The sequence below is a fragment of the Temnothorax nylanderi genome, unplaced genomic scaffold (assembly GCF_030848795.1).
Source record: "Temnothorax nylanderi isolate EJ_2023f unplaced genomic scaffold, tnyl_v1.0 TNYL_tig0019_pilon, whole genome shotgun sequence".
NCBI lineage: Eukaryota > Metazoa > Arthropoda > Insecta > Hymenoptera > Formicidae > Temnothorax > Temnothorax nylanderi.
In genome coordinates this window covers 1,441,080-1,465,740 of record NW_027249081.1, presented here as the reverse complement: position 1 = coordinate 1,465,740, position 24,661 = coordinate 1,441,080, and the positions used below count along the sequence as shown (strand labels likewise).

Here is a 24,661-nt window from a genome sequence, read left to right as displayed (position 1 = left end):
TCCACGGTATTTAATTAACTCCCAAGTGCCGCAAAAAATCTGGCAATACGTTGAAATCTGTTACATACGCTCGAGGCGTCACTCACTTCGAAATTCAAATGCTCTATGTTCATTGAAAATATTACATAAACATCGCGTATGATGGCATTATATGGTGATTATATTATAAAATGGAAAATAGTTTGAGCGAAATTTAAATTTGTAATCGTATATTCAGAATTTATTTTCAATCGATAAGGCAGTGATTCGCTTTTATGTAAAAACTTTTATCGTAAAAATTATAATATTTAATTATTGCCGTTAATATTAAATTTAGTAAATTTCTGCTATTTCTGTTATCTTGAAGCTTAAACAGTTATCGGACGAGGTATCTAGATATTTAAATACCTATAAGATATACAAATTAAATAATGAATGCAAATTAAAACGTCACTTTAATAAATGTAAAATAAGCAGTTAAGAATCCATTTTACAAAATAGACTTTGTAAAATAGACCAGGAGATTCTCATGCATTTTCGAGGCCGTGAGACTAGTATTGCATGAAACAAGCGTCTAGTCCGCGTTACCGTTCACTCTGCCAAGAGTGAAGGTATTATACTCGTTTAACGAATGTCGCAAATAATCATGACGTTTTACGGCAGTCGCGCTGCCCCGACGACGGAAGGTTTGTGCATGCGTGTATCTCTCAAGGATCTCTCGTCGATGGCGAAAGAGAAAAAGACCGTCATGACGTCATGAGAAACTCGTCGTAGGGAACAAACACTTTGACATTACGAGCTGTTTGATTTTTTGGGATCAATGTAATACTCTTTCACTCACGTCACCAGGATGTTGAGTTTCAACGAAGATCTTGAAGACATCCTGGTTGTACACGTGCCAGATACAAATTCTTCTAATTGAATATATAAGTGGAATTTAAACTGCAAAGAAAACGCTGATTTACTAGCATCGATATCTCTTGAATCGTAAATTAAAAAATCAGATCTTGATTTTCCCGAATTATAGGTTTCTTTAGAAGGCTTTATTGGAGAATCCCGAAGTTTATTACTACTTTTAATTGCATTTTGTCGGGCAGTATTTTCAGAATAACATTGCTAATTTAATTTTATATATTTGCCCGTTATTAATAAATTTCAAGATTCCTTCGATGCACCGATAATCGACGTCAGAGGATTTTTACATTGCAAAAATTTGCGCAAAAATGCACGCTTTTGCAAAATTCCGTCTGTAGAGTAAAACATCGCGCTAGCTGATGTAGCTCTTGCGTAAAAACGCTAATGTGCGGAATATCTCGCGCGTATCCGCAAATTGTAATCGGGGGGGGGGGGGAGAGGGAAGGGGAGGGGAGGGCTCTGCTCCTCACGCATCAACGATTCGAGGCGGTGCAGTATAGGCGGCGCGTTGCACGTGTAATACAAAATATATTCTTAGCTTAGAATGAATGTATTCGCGCCTCCGTGTGCGAAACCCGTCCATAAGGCTGCATAGAAAGAGTACACGCGCTTCCGTGCGCGCGGCGACGGCCGCCTTCGTCTCCTACGCCCGGCGCGGCGGCATAAAGCGTAACGGCGGGATAATTTTCTCGGCCGTAAAGCGACGCTTCACCGGGCGATGGTGCAACTATACGGCGAAAAGTGGAAGCGGGAAAGTATAGGAAGGTTACATATACCCGTGTTTTGAATTATTCCACGATAAACGGCCGCGCGAGAAAGAAAACGGCGGAGCGACCCCGCGCGAGTCTTCACCCGTTCATTTTCTAATTTAGCGAACTGTGTTAGAATGGAACTGCGGTGAACTGTCGTCGAAAGAAACGAAGGGAAGACTTCTTATGTCCGGTAATTTCGCGCGATATATAAAAGAACTAAAAGCTTAGGAGATTTCTCCTTTTTCTTGAAGACTCGACATACGAAGATGTGCGAAGTTTAATGAAATTAGGGAAGGGCATTTATTAGTATGCTAAAAGCTTTGCTTATGAAAAACGAGAGAAAAGATTTTACACTTCTAACAATAAGTAAACCAATCTTTTCTTTTTATTTTCGCGAATCGATAATATGAAACGGTCTTTTAGCGTCGAGCAGTTAATTTGCTGACCGCTAAATATCGAGGTTAATAATTTATAGGAATAATATACTAACGGTTCTCAACATCAGCCGCGACTTCCGCATCGAAAACGCGTTGGAGGCCGTTTATCGCGATCTAAAAACCACGGCGCGGCGCCGTAAAACGTTTTAAAGGATATGTCGCAACGGTCGCGTCTAGACGGGTCGCCGACGCTATTATCCGGGTCTCGTTAATGCTTATCTCTGTTGCTCAAGTGTGCGTACGTAGTACGTGCCGGTGCGTGTTGCACGCGCGCACTTCTATTCCTACCTACGCAAGCGCACGGATTGCGTCACGTTCTTGCGCTTTTCTGCTTCTCTCGTTTCAGCCTATTGACCTCCGGACACGCGTAATTAATCCCCTATAGGCGCGCACACGTCGTCAATTACACACGCGACATTCATCGGTGCGACAGGGACGCGATAGGAACGGGATGCGACGCGACGCTAGTGTTTCCGAAGCTTTAAGCCGGTTCTACAATACGTTGCAAACGACGGCGACTGCTAGTTGAAAAGTGTTATTTCTTATTTCCACGTTGCGCTTGTCAATTGCGGTTGTCAAAAGAGAGTTGACAAACTTTTAACTTTTTTGGCGACAGTAACTGGCAATCGGCAATCCAGAAATAACACTTTTCTACTAGCAGTTGCCATCGTTTGCGACGTATTGTAGAACCGGCTTTAGGACTACGCGCGACACGCTATCGTCATTCGACGATTTCTAATATGAATTCTCGAAATTCTGAAACATCACTCATCCTGGCTGCCTCTCATTATTCTTCAAGACTTTTTAGTCGCGTGCATATCCTGCAGTCTACACTGCAGGATACGTCAGACCAATGTGAATCATTCATGGGACTGCATAGCTAATTGTTAATTGTTTTATTTCTTATCTCACACACAACTTGCGACCGACCTTTTATATTCTTATATTATAGAAAATATATATTTTATGTATAATCTATATAATCATTATGTGCTAAATTATTTTCTTTAATGATACTAATTTATTGATATTACTCTTTCTACGTACCGGCTTAATATATATACTCTTAAAAGAATTCTTTCGAATTGCAATAAGCACAACTATATACGATTTATCTTCTCTACGAAATAGTTGAATTCCGAACAAAAGAGGCTGATTTAATATTAATTTTAATTTGTTATCTCTATTTATTTACTTCTTCTTGCCATTGACGTTCTGTGTTCGAAGTCGCACTGACGTGAACGAAAACTGCACGAATAATAGATGACAGAGTGATCGCGTAACGAATGTGCGACATAACTTGCGTGCAACTTCCCGTAATGCAAACGTAACGGGAGTTAGTCACTTCATAAATATGGCAATGTCAGAGCCACGGACTGGCGTCATGCAAATTGGGAAATTCATTGGAAGATCCGATGCATGCGCGTAGGATTGTTTCTCTTCGCGTTATCATTTGGCACAGTCGCAACGTACCGCAAACGAAACCGTTAGAATCGTCAAGTTCTGCACGAGAAATCCCTGCATATTCATATCCCGGACGTAAAATATCTTATGATATATACTCAACGCTGTTTTTTTTAAATAATATGATGCACAACAGTAATTGATATCCAAAATCAAATAATTTTTAATTTTGTAGACAGGTATAAAGGAATTATGGAAATTCTTTTTACGCACGTCGTTCGGCTGGGGATTGCATTAGACAAATCTCTCGCAGATATTCCGAATTGAAATCAGGGAAATTGATCGTAGGTATATTATAAGAAACTGCTTGCTGGTGCCGATCAATGGATGGAGAATGATGAAACGCGTCTATAAAAGCGCACAATTTGAATAGTTCATTGTTTAAAACATTGAAAATCGTTGCGCGCGACTGCAGATAATTTTCCCACGATCGAACGCTCTTTGCGAGGTCAAACGCGAGCTCTCGGCGCAATGTACCGGGCTTTATTATGCTCGCTCGCAATGCAGAACGTCAAGCGGCTTGATTTACAGTCACTCTATCGAAGGCAAAGTATTGTATAAAATACGCCTCGTCGATCGCTGGCGAAACGTCCGCGTTGAAAAGGAAAATGTTCCAGGGATAAACTAGAATGAAAAATATATAAAGGCCTAGAGATATTAAGTAGCAGGGGAATAATTTATGGAAGTTGTTATTGTTAAATTATTATCTCAGTAATTTTAAGCGATTTCTATGGTGTATATACGGTGATAAGCTATAGATTTTTATAGATCGAAGGGTTTTAAAACTTTAATGAACAACACACACAGCAGTTTTGTTTTATCAGATTTACGGCGGCTAAAGAGAGAACGCATTATAAGACTTTGTTTTAGTCGACATTTTCTGCATTCAGAATCGGAGTTACCCTAACGAGATTGCTACCCCATGGGACTAATTGGGCAAGGAAAAGGGTTCTTCCCCCTCTATGATGTCAGCATTGCATTTTCAGAATTTCGACACAACGATATACTTCTGGCTATTCGCCAAAGAGTTCTAAAGTCTCTCTGATGTAAAAAGAATTCTGGCGATTTAATGCAAAATATACAGATTCAACTTCACATTTTCCTAGTGTAAAAATTTACTGTAATTCTTTTGTTTCTACCGGGAATTGATTTTATAAATTCTAATACTTTTCGATATAAAGCGATATAAAGTTCTCGTTTTAGAAACTTGCTTCTTAATTTAACTTTTTGATATAGAAGAGAGCTTATTCTTCCTTTTATAAAAATCACAATCTGTTCTTTCTGTGTTCAATCAAGAAGCGATTTCAATAATGTGTGACGTCAAAAAACATAAAAAAAAAACTTTGTTATTTCCTTCTTGCATTCTTTGGACTGCTAAATTCATGATTTTTTTACATTTATGTGAATATACGTTTCCTATATGGAGTCATGGTATTAAAAGTTCTTGTAGCTCATTGGACTTCGCTCGACATTGGTTTTGCCGTCACTCCGTATCGGAGGCATGACTTTTTTGTCTCGGAGATTTTTCTCGATCCGAGAAGTACACTTATTCCGAAGCAGTCGAAACAATCCGGCCTCTTATCGCTGGCGTTCCCCTCACATCTCCGCGCCCCATTCTCCAATCCCCTTCTCGCGTGTTCACATTCATGCGAGTAGCCGTTTTTATTTGCAGATCGCGAACAGAGAGACGTTGCGATTCTAACTTTGTTCGCTCTTATTTCCTACATCTTCCTACATCTGCCTTGCTCAGAACACCGCGAGGATACTATTTGCGTTGTTTCTTTCATACGCTTCGTTTGCGCGAATCGAATGAGGAATCGATTCTGTTACTTGAAACCGAGGCAAAGTCGCAAAACACATTCTATTCTAACAATAGGTCTTAGATTACGTAATAACTAATAAAAAACGCAAGAAGAATGTTAAATCCTTATATATATTATATTTTTGTGCCATTCAGTATCACATTATCGGAATCGCTTTTTGATTCAAAACACAAAAAGAGTGCATCGCGATGTTTTGTAAAAGAGAAAGTGATCTCCTCTGTGTTAAAATTAAGAAGCAAGTTTGTAAAATTGAAAGCATTATGTAACAATAATATACAATTCATTTTCTTAAGAATTTGAAAAAAATTATTACGTGAATTTTATTTTCTTATTAGAACCTTAATTTGCTTAACATTATTTTTTTCCAAGTTTCCAAAAACAGTACGTCAAATAATAGAGACATTCTACTATCTAGCGAAACCACTGCCAAGGGAACGGGCTTGGAAAAATTAGCGGGGAAAGAAGACCCTGTTGAGCTTGACTCTAGTCTGGCACTAAAGAATAGAGACATTCGGACAATTACGTTACAATTTTCTACAAAAATAAGTTGCAGCACGCACTGTAATGAAAAAAAAAAATTAGTTTATTTAACAAACCAGTCATTGATCATCGACCTTTAGACTGCTGCAAAAAAAATCGATAGCGCGTTTAACTCTTTCTATATAAAAACTTTCCAGACGAGATGACCCCAAAAGCCGTCCAATCAGACTTCATAATAAATTCCAAGAATACATCTAATAAAATATATACGCGTCTCTCTCTTGCAACAGTTAAATTTAGGAAACATATACGGGCTACGAGTGTCGTTAGCGAAAGTTATTTACGATCGTACGATTCGTTGAGGTATTCTTCATCGATAAAATGTCGCGAGAATTTTTGCTCGCGATTCAACTGAAAATATGAGTACGTGAAACACGAGGACGCACATGCGACGACCCTTAATGAAAATCACGATATTTCTTCGCTCTCTAATTCATCACGTGACGTATATCGTAATTTATGAATTATAAAGGGATTCATTACACTCGAGTTTTAATCGAGCAGAAGTTGCTCCACTCTTTTAATCCCTATATTGTATATAATTACTAGAATTATATATATATATTTATTATTTACACATAGTTGCATTACAATTATACTAAAATCGTACAATTTGTTCATAATTGCGTCAATCTTTTTTGGTAGAAAAGGCGAGTTAACGTGAGCATATGAATTTCTTGCGAGAATCGAGCAATTTGTATAGAAAATTTGCGAGCATGTTCGTGGTCGCGAAATGAGATCGCCGCGGCGCGGCGCGACGGCGGAACCGATCTGCCTCGTGACCTTGAGCGATAACAATAATTGACAGCAGGATTATATTCGCGTCGTGGACAAAGTACTACCGCCGCGCAACAGATTAAAGCCGCGCCTCTAACGGTCGACATATCGCGGAGATCTAATCTAATCCTTCAGCCACGAATGCCATTCGTGTATGGTATGTGTCAAAATCCACGATCTTCATCAATTCTGGTGATCCGGCGTCGATCTATTTCTTATGCATTTAGTAATTTCAATAAAGAACAGACACTCAACGTGTCACAGGAAAGATTAATGTACTTTGAATCTTTTTCCGATTATATGATCAAGTATTAAGGGCTAATAGTTAACTAATGAAATGTAAAATATTCAATCCTTAGGGCGATATTGAGATATAGAATTTGTTACCTTAGGAAGTTATAAAATTGAATCACGGCATAGAAATAAAATAAACGCGAAGTAAAACCGATAGTTGACAATTTTCATAAATTCATAAAAATATACATATTATAAATACAAATATATTCAAATATTCACGCAGGTGAATATTATTTAACGCAGGCATTATATAAATGTCAAGCATTTTGTAAAATTAATCTTTTGCAAGTTTCACGCGGAATACATTTTCTCGTTACGACGACGTTCGGAAACCGACGTTTCGCGCGCTGGAAGGATTTCTTTTTTTAGAACGACCTTTATGCGCGAAGGTGTTAGCAGGTGCTGCGAAAGTATAGTCGCAGCGCTTTACAGCGAGTGCATGATGTATCCCCGGTGCATTGCCCTCATGCAGGGTGGCACGTTCTCCTCGATCGATACGTTTTACCAAACGACGACGACGACGACGACGACGACAACGAAGAAGACGAAAACGACAACGAGGACGTTGGAAAGCATTTGCGAGCCAGCGATTCTTAAGACATTGCAATTTTTCAAGCGCGTCGATTAAATCACGTATACAATTTGACAGTCGGAAATTTTATTTGTTGCGTTATCAAAGTACGCGATAAAATGTTAACGGGATTAACATTTTAAAAATAAATAAATTATTTCAACAATATCTCTAATTTGTACATCTAATCTGGAATTTGAATGCGAGGTATTGCAGATTCTCCTGCTAGAAACATTCTTTCCAATTTATTCTTTTGTAAACGGCGATTAAATAATATAAGCGAATAGTCGTTTGATCATTTGAAATGCGCGAGTCTCACGAACGATGCTGGGTAAACAGGAACAAATGTAATCACGCCGAATCCGATTTGTACGACGCGATCGTGACAGAAGCAGGCAGGTAGTAAGAAGACTTACGAGCGACGTTCCAGCTTGTTATCGTCGGATCAGTATCGCCGGCCAGAATCGTAAAAGAGATGTCTGCGCGACGCGCGAATTGATTGCGATATAACGCCAAGCGGAAGCTCTCTGTCGAAAGGAAAGCACTCTTTTCTCGTGCACACGAACGTGACACGGCACAGCGCCTCAATTTTAGCTCTCGATATTCGGAAAAAGAGATCGCGCGGTGAACGGTGATGACACATCTCAACGCGAATTTCGGTTAATCTCTTTTCTGACGGGTGAAACGTAGGAATGGAAAATTTAAAGATATATCTCTCCCGCGACATTTTAAGACATTTGCATATTAAGATACTTGCATTATTACGATTTTGCAGTTAAATAAATCTTGTATCGCATTTTTGCCCACTGTATCGGTATCGGAAAATGATGGCGTGCATATGCACTTCGCCTGAACACAATATTTGCAACAGACCCAAGATTAAGACGACGACGAAGAGATTGCGTAGTCTAAAAGACGCGCACGGCGACGTCAAAAATTATATGCGCTTTATCGGCGGCGCGCGATTGGCTTGACGTATATCTTAATCGTTGTTTGTCGGCTGAGCTTCGAAGCGCGACACTGATCGGACTGTGTAGTTAGCATCGCAAATATTATGCTTTTTCTTCGCAAATACCTTCTGGAAAAAATTATTTTTGGCAGGTTGACGGTAGAAAACATCTATGACAAAAACTTGCGAAAGAAAAGGATAAAAAAGCTTCGTGCATAATTCTCGTATTTATTTTTCGCAAACATTTTCTTTTCCTGAAAGTCTTAACAAAAATTATTTAACTTCTCTTCTTTTCGGAGATGCACTGTTTAAATTCGTAGTGTCAAGTTATACTCAATTTGAGTCACTTTTAACCATTCCTATAGGTTGCCACTGCTCCTACTCAATATGTCGTTAATTTAAGTAAAGCAATGGAGTTAAAATAATAAATTTTAACACACATATATATATATAGTAATTAAAAATAACAAAATGTTATTTAACTTAAGATATTGATTTGAATTTCATCCTTTAATATTTAACAGCGCGAATATTTTTTTTTTTTTTTCTTAAATTGATCACAGTACCTATGATCCGTTAGTCAGCGAAATAAAAGTCAATTGTTTCTAATTATCAGCCAATCAACCGTAATTATTCGCGAGATACATGTTCGCTTTCGATTTCGGTATTCACGATTATCGTCCTCGTTATCTCGACGGCGAAAATAAACGACGACGCGGCGGTTCGTCGATCGCGTAAAATGCTGGGGCTACACTATGCGCGTTTTCGCGAATCGGATTCGCGAATCGTGCATTTGTATGCCATTCGTGCTAAGCACACATGGTATACAAATGCACGATTCGCGAATCCGATTCGCGAAAACGCGCATAGTGTAGCCCCAGCCTAACTGCTGCGTCGCGGAATCGAGCGTGTGTTCGCGTTCGGCGAAGTTATATCCACGAAGCTCCTCGAAATACCGCTTTGTCGTCGCCGGGTGACTTTGACGTCCCGGGAGAAGGTAGCCCGGGAGAGAGGTGTAAGTTTCTCGGGGCGTATAATACCCGCGAGCGCGAGCGCGAGCGATCGATGCGGCGAAGTTTACCCTTTTCTGAAACTGCAATTTCAATCGAGCCAGCAACGAAGAGGACGAGGACGACAACGATGACGGTGGCAGTGTCACGTTTCGAGCCGAGCCGAGCGCGCAGCGGTATCGAGCGAGCTGTGCAACTGCGACAGCGACTAGCGGTTTTATGGTCCACCGAGGTGGCTCGGGGAGTCATAAAGTCCGTTACAACATCGCCGTCCGCTCCGCGGGCTTTTGCGAGGCCGCTATGGTGTTTCGAGCACCAGCATCAGCCCGAGCGAACTTCGTCCCTTCGTCGCTCGCCGGTTAACTCTATCTCCGATCGATCGACCGAACGACCTCACGCTCGTCTCGTCACTCTTTCATCTCCTCTCGTTCGTCCTCGCGTATCCGGGTTGTCCGCTTCTCTCCCTCAGCTCAGCTTCTCATCCCGCGAAAAATTCAATCGTTACGTAATACAATACAGTATGAAAACGTGAAATGCAATATGTTATCTAAGAATAAACGAAAGAATATAAACGTGCGAGAAATAAAAGCAATTTCTATTTAGTTTTTTCAGGACATTTGGGTTTATTTACTCAGAAGAAAGTCTGATCTTTTTAGGATCTGTTTCTATTGACAGGTATACGAGAAGTGCTTTACTTTTGCAATTATATTCACCACAGATCCAATTAAAACTATGTATCGAAATTAATATTCTGGACGCTAATAATTATATTCAGATTTGAATGAGTCGTGTTACATCGTGATAACTGCGACACAATATAATATGCGATATAACTCGAATCAAATGATTCATCAAATACTCGTGTCACTTTTGAACCAGAATCTTTTATCTCTGTCTTGAAAAGAGATGGAAGAAAATATATGCACCAAATATAGCATATTCTTATATTCGGCACATATAGATCCTTTTACTCGAAGAATGACATTGGTTCTCGCACGTTTTGACATAAACTCGCTCGAACGATTTTCTCTTTGGATTATTATTATACCGTTCTGCAAAAGTGTTACGCCAAAACCCCTTTTAATCTCGTCAAGAGGACTTTTTCGTTTGTAGAAATAATAAAGAAGTTTATACTCTTTACGAACTTCTCGTTTAGAAAATAATAATTAAAAGATAACGTTATACCTAGTTATTTGTTATGGATTATTTTGTAGGTAGTATTATAAGCAACATGATATTTAGTATTTTATAAATAAACAAAGATTAAGCGTTGAATAAACGAAGTACATAAATAATTCACAAAAATTTATTAATGCGAGACACATTAGATAAAAGCTCTGAAAAAATGATTTAACCTTTCTGAACTCACCCACAGTCTCTCAGGCCGACGAAACACATTACAAAACCGATGTTTTTGTCCGAAAACCATATAACTTCAAAACATATTATCAGAAATAAAGATTGAATTTTATTTACTATTGTTTCAATTTTTTTAGAAGATATCCTCAACTTTAACAAAAAATGAAAGTTTATGCGAAAAACAAACTTAATATAATATATTTTTATTATATAAAAATCGAGGTCTTACATACACCGTGCAGGGTGAGTCTATGTCATGAAACATAGGGTGAGTTCAGGAAGGTTAAATCGGAAAGGCAGTAAAAATATAGATATTGTACAGAATTATCATAATCAATTTTATAATTTGCGGATGAAAGACAATAATCACAAAACGTGTTATCGCGCGCGATAACGTTATCGGAACACGAGAGCGCTTGATACGATGGAGAGATTCTGAAAATATCCGCATATCTCTGATCGAAGGGTTCTCCCCGCGCGTCTGCATTACATTGGTAACGAGCGAGCGTGATGTTATGCTGCAAGTCGATCGATACGAATGGTACGCGAGCGGCGCGAACATTCATCCCTCTGTGTGTCAGTCGCTCCTGTCGTTGCTGTCTCCGCACAGTCGCACACCCTCGCTCTGTTGTCGTCGCAGTAACAGCCGCCGCCGCCGCCGCATCCCTCTTCCGCTTTCCCTTTCGACGGCCTCGGACGAGCGCGAGAACGCGAGCGGAGGGGTGCTGAAAACCCCTTTAAAGCTTTAACGCGACCGACCGACCGACCCATCAGTCGTTAACACGCGCACGTGCCAGCGAATGTTCGCGAGAGAGAAAGACTTCGGCGTCGGCTCCCGCTCGTTAAATCACGATCAAGTCTAGTCGTAAAATCATATCAATAGAAACGTTCTCAACTTCTGTCCAGAGCCGTGGCCGAGGATCTTTATTATACGTTTGGAGGCAAAATTAATGGAATAAAGAATCTTTTTTAATTCTCAGTCCTTTTATTATTATACGATATATAATTATAAATATCGTTATAATCAAGACTTTTGGAAATTATTTCTGCCAATGTTTGATCCATCAAATTAAACTTGATAATCGATACAATGTAGAGCTTGTTTTTGAGAACCATATTAAATTTATCGCAAAACTATTCTTTTAATTAAAACATAGCGCAGCGTGTTCAGAAATATATTTATGTTCCTGTTTCATAAAAAAAAAAGATACATATAATACCAAAATATCCAGAGATACATATATCAGTATTTTAATGGGTATCGAAATATCTATAAATTTGACGATAAACATCGCGAGATATATTTTCGGACACGCGCGGCGGCGACGGCGGCTTTCACGGTCGTCACAGTCACACACGATATCGATCTATTTCGAACTACGACTAATTGGACGAACGTGCGAACCAAAGACGCAACGCGGAACGAAAAGGAAAGCGCGCGAGTCGCGAGTGCACGTTTGCACGCGACCTCGTTCTTTCGCCGTGGCTCGTCGGCACTTGAAGCTCGTACGACCTTCTCCGTTTTACTTTTCGAGGTGTGTGCACGAACCACGGCATCCTGTGATACCGCCAACTGTCACGACGTGACGTTTCTCGGCCCGCCTCTTACGAGCGTCTCTCGTATGTACGCGCGCGTGCATGCGTGCCCTGAGCAGATGTTTTAAACCGAATTCGCGAAGGGAACGGCCGAAGTCGTTGGAAGTAAGAGAAAACGATCGAGTTCGGCTAATCGAGGTTTCACTGAAACACAATTATCGGAATTAGACAGAGTCTGAAATTCTATCGCAGAATTTAGAATCGCGCAGGATTTGAGAAAAAGATAGATGATTAGTTTACATCTTAGTTAATTCTAAATAACTTTCAGAGGAATCTAGTAGAATATTAGGCCTGTTCGTTTTCGCTGCACTTCTGAACTTGTGCACTAAGTTAGAATGAAACAAATATATTTTCTTTCATTCTAACTTATTGCATTAGTTCAGAAGTGCAGCAAAAACGAACAGGCGGCCTATTGTCGAAGTCACTTGCATAATTCTTGAATTTGTGAGAATGTTTGCGACGTTTGCGTTATGAACTTTATAGCGCTTGGTTCAAGACCAATTTAATTATTCATACATTCAATACATTATAATTTGAAATCAATTTTGCAAATAAAAAATAGCTTTATTTCATTAAAAATTTTTTCCCATAAAATGTACGTGTTTATCATTTATGCGCGCAATGATCATTTTTTTAGTTTAAAGCAATGCGCGTTTCACGACGGCGACGATCACGAATCAAAGTATTTTGAATATCCGTTTGATTGTATGAATAATCAACATCACAGTGAAATTAATCCTGCGGATATAATGATATGATTTATATGCAATTATTTACGTGAACCGAGTGCAACGGCACAGCACTAATATCTACATCCACGTACAACGGCCGCTCTCCTGATCGAATGGTCGAGCAATTTCATTTTCTGCACTAATTTATTCACGACCATATAGTCGAGGGCTCACGATCGCGACCCTTTCCTCGGCGCCGGATAATAGCAGTCACCATACGTATTACTTTATTACGGCACGACGAGCAGGAATTTTCGTATTTTTGCACGAATGTCTTCCGCCGGAATTAAACAGAATTTAGAGTTTTCTTCCTTTATCTTTGATCTCGAACGTTTGTAGTGAAATAGTCGCGAGCATGAGACGCGAGATCGCATTAAGAACCATTCCCTGCCTTTTGCGCTTTTGGCAAAGACTGACAAGAAAATAATCCACGATAGAGGCAACTCGCGATTTGTTAAATCGCGCATCATCATCAAATGATTTGTAAAAGTAATATAACATTCAGCCACCGTCATGCTTTTTATTATCGAGCATAGTAATGTATAAGAATGCGTTTTCCGTTAATCATATTATTACTTTAGATACATGTCCGTGTTATTTAGTACACTGTTAAATATTAAAGGATGAAATTTAAACCAATACCTTGAGTTAAATAACATTTTGTTATTTTTAACTATATCATGTGTGTCGAAATTTACTATTTAAACACAAAACAGTGTTATTTTAACATTGGTTTATTTAAACTAACGCCATATTGAGCAGTGGCGACCTATTCTTATGGTTAAAAATAACTTAAATTGAGTATAATTTGACACTACGAATTTAACAGTATAGGCAGACCGTCGATCAAAGTTCGAACGGTCGAAAAGTCGCGATCGAGTCGAGTAGTTATTTACAACATTAAACGCGCTACAGTGAGAAAGACAATCCGAGATGGAAATGAAAGGTAATGGTTAAGTAGACGTCGTGCACGTTCGCGAGATATTTTTATGTATAATACCTCTTTTGTAATCAATCATTTCTTTCATTAATTAAATACACAAATAAAAGCTCTCGATTTTATTTGTCTGACCGGTTCACATCCTGCCGATCCCTCAGTAATTTCTATTTGTAGAACGAAAATAATAATATCGTCGCGTTTCGCGCAGATTAACAACCGGAAATTTCGCAATGTTTTCGCGTGATAATGCATCGCGCCATCCTGTGCCTTTTCCGAAGGCGTAAACACGATCGTCGATTTTGCAGATGCTGTCGGTGAGCCAAGGAATGGAGGTCGGCAGCAGCGGACGCGGTGCATCGGCGGAAGATGACCCGACCGCCGGTGCGGTCGGCGGTGGAGTCGGTGGCGGCGGCGGTGGCGATGGCGACGAGGCCAGGAGGCGTCGAGATATGCAGGCGGTGATGATCGCCGCGGCGAGGGATCGCGCGATCCGCGCGGAGAGCGTCCGGCATGATCTCGCCCTCAACCTGCCGCCGCGGCTCGAGCTCCCGGACGGGGAGGAGCACCCGTACGGGGCGCACCCGGATCTTCACCTCCGTAACCCGGAACAGGTGAGGGTGACGCGCGGAAAGTTGTGGCGAAACCCGCGAGATATCGAATGAAATTGAACGACTTGATGGGCTCGACGATTCGAACCATTTGAACGAATCTTTCTCTATGGTTTTTTTTTTTAGTGTTTCTGTTTACGACTGTCTAGCGCTGCAGAATATCGCTCGAAGTTATCCAGAATTTCAGTATCTTTATTCTTAAAAACACGGCATACTATTTTCTAAGCCGGCGTAGTTTTTAACCAGGTGAACATTGTCAGATCCTTGTCTTTGTCACAAGTGTAAAGCTGTTAAAATTATATATTTACAGCATGTTGACACAATGTCTTCGCTGTCTGTTGCCTCACGGCCGGGAGAATGACCGAAAAACATATTTATTTATTCGCTTCCTGTCCCTCCGCGAATTCTCAGGTTCAAGTACTCGTTATGCCTCGTCATCATTACGCAAGCAAGAATATTAAACTTCAAACTTCGCTTGAAGCACGGTCGACTTGAGGTTACCGCAATCACCATAACTGCAATACAGATTTACATTCTAGAAATTATATAATCTAAAGATACATAAAACATACAGGAAAGTAAAAAAATAGTTTAGTTACTTAAAATCCCAAAGTGGGATTGATGACTTAACTTTAAATTATAAATTTAAAAATTAATTTATAAACATTTAAAAAATCGGCGACACATCTGTGCCAGGGATCTTGAGGTCAAAAATAAAAAAATTAACAACTTCTTGATACTCTTACCATAAATTAATTCTTTATGAATGAATGTATTGCAATTTGATGAAACTTAAACGAGGCGCTTAAACATTTTATTTTTTATAAATTAAAAATCTATGACTATTAATTTTTTATCATATATTTTGTATTATAAAATAGTTCTTAAAAGCGCGTTATATTTTTTTTACTTTGAATCCTTTAATGATTACAATTTTATCTTGAATTTTTACTTTTACGTCATCCTCTTCACAAGAAAATCCTGTGCATTTTCTGTTTGCCCCACAAAAAATACTACTTTTATTCGTGTTCAAATATAACTTCCAAGAAATTTGCATTCATGCATCCGATGTAAAATTACCGACGTAGACGTTGCCGAATCACGATATCAAAGTTCAATTATCATGAATTTCAAAGAGCCACGCGGATATTCTACCGTTTATTGTCCTTCTTACGCTCGATTATAACGAACGTTCTTATTTCCAGGAGAGCGAGATTTATCAGAAGTGCGTGCGGGCGCCGCCGAATCGCACGGTGTTCGATAGCGAGAGTCCGCCGCCTTATCGGACGCCAAGTAGCAGCCAGCACCTCCACCCGGGGCTGCTCGACATGCCCGGCGATCGGGTGACGCGGAGTCAGAGCCCCAGCAGCAGCAACTTGTTGTTGAACACCGCGCGCTCGATGTTCAAGATGTTCCCGAGCCATACGACGCCATCGTCGACGTCGATGCCGGTCAACAAACCGCCCTTTTCTAGTTATTCCGAGTCCAGTAGTAACGTGAGCAGTAATCTGAGCAGTAGCAATCTGTCCAACATCACCGTGGTGCCCTGCGAAACCGACGAAAGCCGGCAAGAGCAGCAGCAGCAACAGCAGCAGCAACAGCAACAGCAACAACAGCAACATCAACCCCAGCAGCAGCAGCAATTCCATCAGAAGGTTTGATCCGCGGCGTCCTCCTTCCTTGACGCCGTTGTCGTCATTGTCGCAGCCGCATCGTCCGACCTCGAAAACGAACGACGGTTCTCAAGATCGTTCTGCGCGACTGCAACGACAACGACGATGCCCTTCAAGACTGACTCACGGGAGAAGCTTCAACATAGGATAAATTCCATCAGTCGTGTTCCATCGTGTTCAGCAACGTGTATCGCATACGCGCGAGAAAATGTAATATCTTCCCGGCTGGTGGTATCCTCGTTGGATCGTTCTTCTGGTGTTCTTCTATAATGAAAGAAAGAGAGAGAGAGAAAGAGAGAGAGAGAAAGGGTCGTCCGTTCGTGGCCTAAAGGAGGGCCGGCGGAAGTGTAAAGAAGCCGGCTCCTGGTAGTGACTGAAAAAGTTAAAATCAGTCATCAAAGACTGCGCTCAATCGTCGTGCGTTGGTTCGCGCCTGTCCTCTTTTTGTTTTATCCTTCGACCGGGAGAATCGATGCGCCGTCGCCGCCGCCGTTATTGACGCGTCTCATTGTGCAATTCCACACGCGGCCAGTGTCTAGCCTAGATCTCAGATTATTTCAAAAGCGGTGGCATGAGGATTACGGATGTTGCGTCGGGCGTGAAGAGGATGGGAAGCAGCGCAGAAATGGACGGGTCGAAAGCCCGGCGCGTGGAAAACGGCGTTACCAACGCGCGACGCAAAGCGATGGCCTACCCTGGAACGAGGGGCTCTCCCTGTCCGGGAATTAGACGGCGAGAAGCTTCACTTCGAGGAGAAACGGGGTGCGAGGTTCGCGACTCGCGCGACACCGATTCGGCGACGAAGCGGATTCCCGCCGGTCACCCTCTTCCAGCTCTCGATCGGAGGCTCTGATCGTCGGACATCGCGGAAGTTTGTTCATCGCGACGAAGACTTAGTAAATTATTTATTGTCGATATAACATTTTATTCGCGACGGGCGGCTGCTGCGCGACGGCCGGACGGGGCAAGTGTGGTTTCACGCGATGGTGGTTGTGGAGGAAAAAGGAGAGAAGAAAAAAAACGGACGAACGGGACACGAGTTGAGTATGAGCGAATTCGTTCGGTTGCGTGAGTGCGAGACCAGGCGTGCGTACGAGTAAATGCAAGCGCGCGTGTGTGTGGAACGAGTAGAACGAAAGACGCGCAAGAGGCGCGGCTAATTGCAAGGTCGAGAGGAAAAAAAGGGAGAAAAAATAAAAAAGACAGAGAAAGAGCCGGGACCCGCGCGCGCGCGCGCTCGCGCGTGTTTGTGTATGCGTGTGAGAAGTTGTGTAGGGGGATAATGTAGTGCCAAGAGTGAAAACGGGGACTCTGTACATATTAGGCTAGGTAGTTCAATATCAATATACTTATTACGACTAAAAAAAAAAACGATATGCTACATACCGATTTAAAAGTAAAACATCAAACATACGTTACAAACACGCATACCATTAAAAACACGAGATGGCCGGCCGTACGAAACTATAATGGGACGCGCACGCACACACCTCCGACAAATGTATATTCTTCTGGCAAAGTCAAAGTCGATTATGTTCTACCTCGAATGCTATGTGTACTTGAAGCAATCAACAACGTCGAGAATCTTTTCCGGCATAGAGATTAGATATAATTATAAGGGAAATTCGTCGATCTCTTGTTTATTTTAAAGATTATGTGTTCGTGATCATTACATGTTCGATCATAATCATAACTAGCAAATCGATGTACTGATAATTTATTTAAAAAAGTTAAAAAGGAGAGTTAGAACGGATGGTCATCTGTTATCGCATTGATGCGTAATTTCTAGAATAAAGTAAGAGTTTCGAAATTTCTTGCAACTCAAATAGCTGGAATGGAAAAGATTAATTCCTCCAATCAGCATTGCATTAACTACCGTATATGTTCTTTCTCTTTAGATTAGAATTATATTATAATGTACACAGGGAGGAAATATAAATACGATTGCTTGGCACGGTTACATCGATATTTCTGGTTAAACTAACTCTTGTTGTTAGCAATTGCCTATCTACTAAGTTATTCGCGTGTAAATATAACAAAAAGAGAGAAGGGAAATTTAGTTCATCAACATATTGAGTTAAATCCAATCGACGTTAATGTAACCGGTAATAATTAACGATCGACCGTAGTGCATTCGTGCATCGAGGAAGAATCGAATGATCGTTATTTGTTCGATAAACATTTGTTTTGCAGACAGAGTACGTTTGTAATGGCGGCGTGCATACAAGAATACATTTGCAATGCAAATCTATGAGAATGCGCATCCCTTTCGCGTTCCGAATGGCTCGCCCTGTGTCCGACATAACGCTATCTTTATTATTATTCAAATAGATAAGGCCTCAGTTTTGACAAAATAGGACGAGTTCTGTTCGAACGAGGATTCGAGTTTGATGACGCGTTTTGTAGTTTAACAAATAACCACATTTCATACATTTATATATATTATATAATTATATATAATTTATTCTCAAAAATTGATGATAAATCTCAAACTTCAAAGACATAGATATTATATATCATCAATGGTTTGTGTTAATTATATGGTTTAATAAATCATTAAACGTAATTCTTATCACAGGATTTATTACTTTTAAAATACTTCTAGTACTGTCTCTCGTAAAATATAGATGTTTAATTAAATTTTCAAGACTTATAAAATCGGCTAAGGTCGGCTTGTATGGAAATGCCTTGTCAACTTTGAATCTCAGTTTCGAAACAGAGCGAATCACTCGATTTATTTCATGAGAAGTCACCAATTATTATTGTATTTCTTAAGGGTCCGCGACGCAGGGAGAAATTGCAATGAAATTATACCGATACGTTTCCCTTTGTGATTACGGATCGTGCGTGGCGTACGAGGAATGCGCGAGACAGGAGGGAAGGTGGCACCCGTAGAGCGGAATAATCTCTCGTGTGCACTCTTTGTTGGCGTTAATTTCGCGAGCTTCCGCTTCGTTTCCGAGGAGATGCCTTGGTTGGCGCCCTACGATATCCGTTCGGAATTCTGTTAAGTGCACGAAATTTTCTCATTTATATATCACCGCCCGTGCGTATCCGCGACGCCGATTTCGTCAAATCGCTCGACACAAGATTCAGCATTCGACGTGCGTGAAAGTGTAATATCCTGACGACGAGGTCCTAATCATCGTTAACAAATTCTTCCTGAGAAAGAGGAAAATTGTAAATTTCAATCTTCGTGAAAGTGTCCGGGCAATTACGCCCGCACGGCGACATTGTTTCGTTTCATGTTCATTAAGTCGCTGTGTGGCGAGTCGAGGGGAAAAAAAATATCGTCTTTCTGTTTCACCTTTGAGATGTGTTCACGCGCATGCAATATTAGGCAACGAGGTTTAATTGTATTGTACGTAAACAAATTAGCGCGTGTGCGGAGCGAAGCGATCAAAGAGGAATATATTGGCAAAGATGTTTCTTTTTTTTTTCTTTTCGAACTCTCAGTTCTGTATTGCCTTTCCCCATTCGTCTTTCATCTTCCGTTGATCACAATCTCGTTGTCTCGCGCACGCATTCACTTTTTTCTGTAGTGGGAAAAATAAACCGTACGTATATGTGTACTCGGGAGACAGATAGATTGTGACGAGCGTAGAAGACGAAACGCGGAGGAGAGCGTAGCACAGAAGGGAGTTCGAGAAAAAAAAACGTTGTATAATTCGATGGGTCCTGTGCAAGTTTTGGTTAAATTTGCGACGTCGTCGACTTAGATTGAATTTAAAACACGACGACGCGAGCGCGAGATATTTTAGACGATAAGTTCTAGGCGAAGTGAAATTTTTAGCAAGCTATTGTCGATTACTATTATCGCTATCAGACATCGTGATATATCTAGCAATTTGTTAATTGGGATTTGATGAGAGGTGCGAGATGTATGAGTATAATCGTGGCCTTTCGACACGAGAGAGAGATAGAGAGAGAGAAAGAGAAAGAAAGAGAGAGAGAGAGAAAGAGAGAGAAAAAGAGAGTAATGAAAGCGATCCCGGATGAAATATCCTTTTGCCCATCCGAATTCACGGTTCAATCTTCGAGATTGCTATTTTAAATGATTTAAAAGCCAAAATAACATATTTTTTATACAAACTAATTGTTTAGCAAACCGCTCGGCTTACAAAATTATCAACAAAACGCTTTAAGCGTTCGAAAGAAAAGAAATAGAAGTATTTAATTAATACAGTTTAAATTATCGTGTTATCGAACTGAGCGAATTTCGTAAATAACTCTTATCGAATGCCGCACTTCGCGCAAATAAAATTCCATTCTCAGCAATCTCATCGTAACGCGAGGCTGGCTTGATCGTGACATCGTCCGCGATTGTCGCAGTGCGCAACGTCAGCAGACTCCGCGGCGAATCGAAACCGTAATGTTTCAAAGTCCATTGCAAAATACAAGCAAAGAAGCAATAAGATAATGGAAATGTGTCGGAAGCGGAGACTAACGGTCAATTGGAGCTGCAAGTTCGACAATAAAAGAACAAAATTGAAGATACAGCCAGTCTTTTACTTTTAACAATTTGGAAAGAATGTGTCATAAGTAATAGTTAATGTAATTAAATTCTTTCTTTTTCCTCGACTTCGAAAATTAAACTGTTTTTCTTAATGTGTTCTTAATCGCCGAAAGTTTTCGCTTTGCATTTCTAATTGATTTTTCGTCATTACGACGGGCTTTCGGAATTAACGGCGAGACGATCGGCCGAATGATCTGCAGCTCTCGCGCACGGTTAAAATCAAAGGTGCGAGATCAAGCCGGCTGCTGCCAATTAATCTAGTCACGTTGAGCCGTGCGTCCGGGTCAGGGAACAATCGCGGCCGCCGATTTCACCGATTCCACCGATTCGGATAACACAGCCGATTCTATTGTCCTTGTCGGCGAATTATAGCGGCGGAAAGGATAAGATACTCTCTCTCTCTTAGGCGCAATGTGATTTCCCAAGGTGTTCCAAAATAACTCGCGTCCTCCCTCCGGCGAAATTGTGACGCGGAGCGGAGCGGTTGCAAGGCAAGGGGTCAAAAGCGGTGTCCCCCCCTTTTTTAAAAGCTTTCGTTTCTAAGCTGTAATTATAATTGTACTGTTGATAAGATCGGTATGTCTAGTCCCTCGCGGTGGAAGGGAGGTCGAGAGAGAGCTTCGCCATTGTCCCTCTCGCGAAATCCACCCTATAAGTCTTTCGACCAATCGATCCTAATTTTTTTTCCCTTATCTCTTCCTTCCCTCGAATCACCCCTGGCATGGGTCTGTCTGATCAATTCGATTCGCGACTTTGCATCCAATTAATTTCATATGAATTGAATCGTTTCGTCATCTCCAGTTTTCTTGGTTCTCTAATGAGTTTTAATTAATCGAAGAAAAATTGCGTTTCGTGTTGTACGACACTGAGGATCAAAGAATTCCGGAAGCATTGATGGGTGTAAAATTGCGAGTCGAATTAAACGAATGAAATCACCCTAGGAATGTCTCGCCGTTGTTCGTAGGTACGTTGCGTCCTGCAGTCAGCCCTCCTACTGTTGCGTGCTAATAAGGGAAGCTCGTAACATAAGACTCTTTCTTACAAACGTTTTACGTTCACAAAAAAAAAACGGAAGAAATCGGTGAGTCATATGTCACGAGCTCTCATCTTATCAGTGCAAAAGTGTTATCCGAGAAAGAGAGAAAGACAGAGAGAGAAAAGTGCGTTGCAGAGGAGCGTGACAAAGGCAGAAATCACTGAACTTTGTACATATTGGAAAATGCGCTTTCCCATATAATTCTTACATAAAAGTCAGTCGGGGAAAAAACGTTCAAGAGGATAGTTTTGTCTTTTAACTGTATGAACGTTAAAAGATTTGTCTCGAAAGTTTAGTGTTCATTATAGTTAAGTATATTTTTCTTTATAATATACATAAATTAAATCTTTATATATAAAACGTATATACATACGTATATGTCATATATATACTTTTATATATAAAAACTAAGGTCTACTTTAAATGGTTTATGTATATATATAAATATATATATATATATATATATATATATATATATTAGATTTTGCACTGAGAGAGACAACGTTACCACTTTGGAACCATTTTTTCCTCGACTGACTTTTCGAACGCCAGCGCACAGTGTTCCGGCGTGTACAGAGTTCCGTGGCAGAAATAAAAGACAGAACTTGTCGCGTCACTCGACAAGTTCAAACAGGCAAAAAAATTGTTTTCGACCGTGGCAATGCGCGAGAGCGGGCGAGAGAAAGGGAGACAGAGAAAGAGAGAGCGACAGAAGTGGAGAGAAAGAGATAGCGGAAATCAGGACTCCTTTTTTTCAACGTAATCAATCGATGTCGTAGGAACAGTGTTAAAAATAGTAGATCGCTTCTACCGAGAGTAACACGAAGAAAAAAATCAAGATGCAAAAAAAAAAAAAGAAAAATCTCATCTCGAAGGAAGTAAAAACAGTTTCGCGCGGCTCGTCGCGAGAGGCGAGGAGAAGAAGCGGGGAAAGAGAGAAAGAAAAGGGAAGAGATCGCGCGAGTTCGTGCCGCACTCGGAGAGAGGCGCGTCGCGCTTGCGAAATTGCACATTTCGAATGCGAGTCACGTTCGTTCGAGCGCGCCATGGCGGGGCGAGAGAGATAGAGAGAGAGAGAGAGAGAGAGAGAGAGAGAGAGAGAGAGAGAGAGAGCGAGAGAGTGAGAGAAAGAGAGAGCGAGAGCGAGAGAATGAGAGATATGAAAGGGAGTTCTTTTTATACACTATAGAGAGTCGTACCACACTATCACATAGGGAAAGAAGAAAAAGACATGTTCGTTGTTCACTGCTCTGGCTTGCTAGGAAAAAAAAGAAAAGCAAACAATGTAACACACGACGGGGTCGGCGGGGAGGTCGCCCGGATCTCGACTTCGAGGCGCTTGACGAAGACCCGAAAGCCCTTCGCGGGCGGCCCTCCCCGTCCTGCCCCTCCAGTATAAATCGGCAACACTTCGACATTGCAAGATTATTGGTGTACTTATCACGCAGTTTTCTACAAAATAAAGAAAACGGTTTTGACAAAAAAAAGGAGAGTAAAGGGAACGACGCGTTTCTGCGCGGCGATTATTTCACGAAGACACCTGTTTCCTTGATCCGCCCATTCCTAACATACAAATGCGTGCGTTATAATTTTAGGTTTTACAATTATATTATAATTTTACTTGTTGATTTAGAGAGAAAGGATTGAAGCTGCAGCGGTAATATATAAAATAACAGAGTAGACAGAAATTTTAAAAATTTGTATTTATACCCCACACATTTTTATGTTAGATCTGACTTCGAGTTATCTTGTCGATATAAAATTTTGCTCTTATATAAGCTAACAACTAATAAGAATTAAGACCATATTTTACATGTAGACGTCTGATGCGCCGGTATGAAATCTTAATTCTTCACGAACGTATTAACTTTATATCTTTAATAAAAAGAAACTCCTCTTAACGATACCATTATTTCTAATAATAACGTATCTTTAGCGAGTAACAACATTTCTAATATTTAATATTACTGAACGTTTCTGATAAATATCTAATATATAATTTCGTTCATACGCAGACTCATTTAAATACTTGTATATATTATAAAAGAGATACGTATGAAGGATAGGCGAAATAATTCGCCTGCTAGGTGAAGCAATTCTTCAAACTGGACTAGGCCGAGTGAAAGCTGAAACGTTTAACAAACCCGGCGTGGTTTTACCGCAGACGCAGAGGGAGAGAACCGCACACGAGTTGGACGTGCAATTACGGTTGTTTAAACGCGTCCGCATCCGCGGCGGGCGAGGCCCGCTTAATGAACGTGAGAGACCGAGACCAGGTCCCGTCAAAATGGCGCACGTGGACGTGGGGGTGGCAGGAAGAGGGGGGGGGGGGGACGGGTGGACGCGCGGCGGAAGCTATATACGTCGTAAAGGCGAGTGGCGTCGCGTATATTTGGTAAGCCGCGCATCCGGAAATAGAACGTCTTCCCTTCTTGCCTTACCTTACGAATGTGTGCGCCTCCACTTTCCTGTCGTGCACTCTCTCGCTGTTTCCGATTTCCCCGTCCTTAATCGGCATCCGATCATCCCTTTACGTCTCTTGTGCCTTCGTAAGCTATCCGAGTCAAATATGGGAAAATGAAGACGGCCAATGCGGAGGAGTGAAATAAATCTCGTCTCATCCACTTTGTAAACGAGTTCCGTTAAATTATATTATGGATCACGTAGAATTTAATTTAAAATTTTTTA

General features: G+C 40.8%; 1 protein-coding gene across 1 annotated transcript in view; it reads left to right on the top strand.

The window, feature by feature from the left end:
• LOC139769036 (uncharacterized) overlaps positions 1-23,460 on the top strand; it is a 30,876-nt gene extending 7,416 nt beyond the window's left edge. The window contains exons 2-3 of the mRNA XM_071699782.1: positions 14,446-14,751; positions 15,954-23,460. Of these exons, the coding sequence (XP_071555883.1) occupies positions 14,446-14,751; positions 15,954-16,409 (762 nt within the window). The 3' untranslated portion in view covers positions 16,410-23,460. The remainder of the gene's footprint in view (positions 1-14,445; positions 14,752-15,953) is intronic.
• The last annotated feature ends 1,201 nt before the right edge of the window (positions 23,461-24,661 follow it).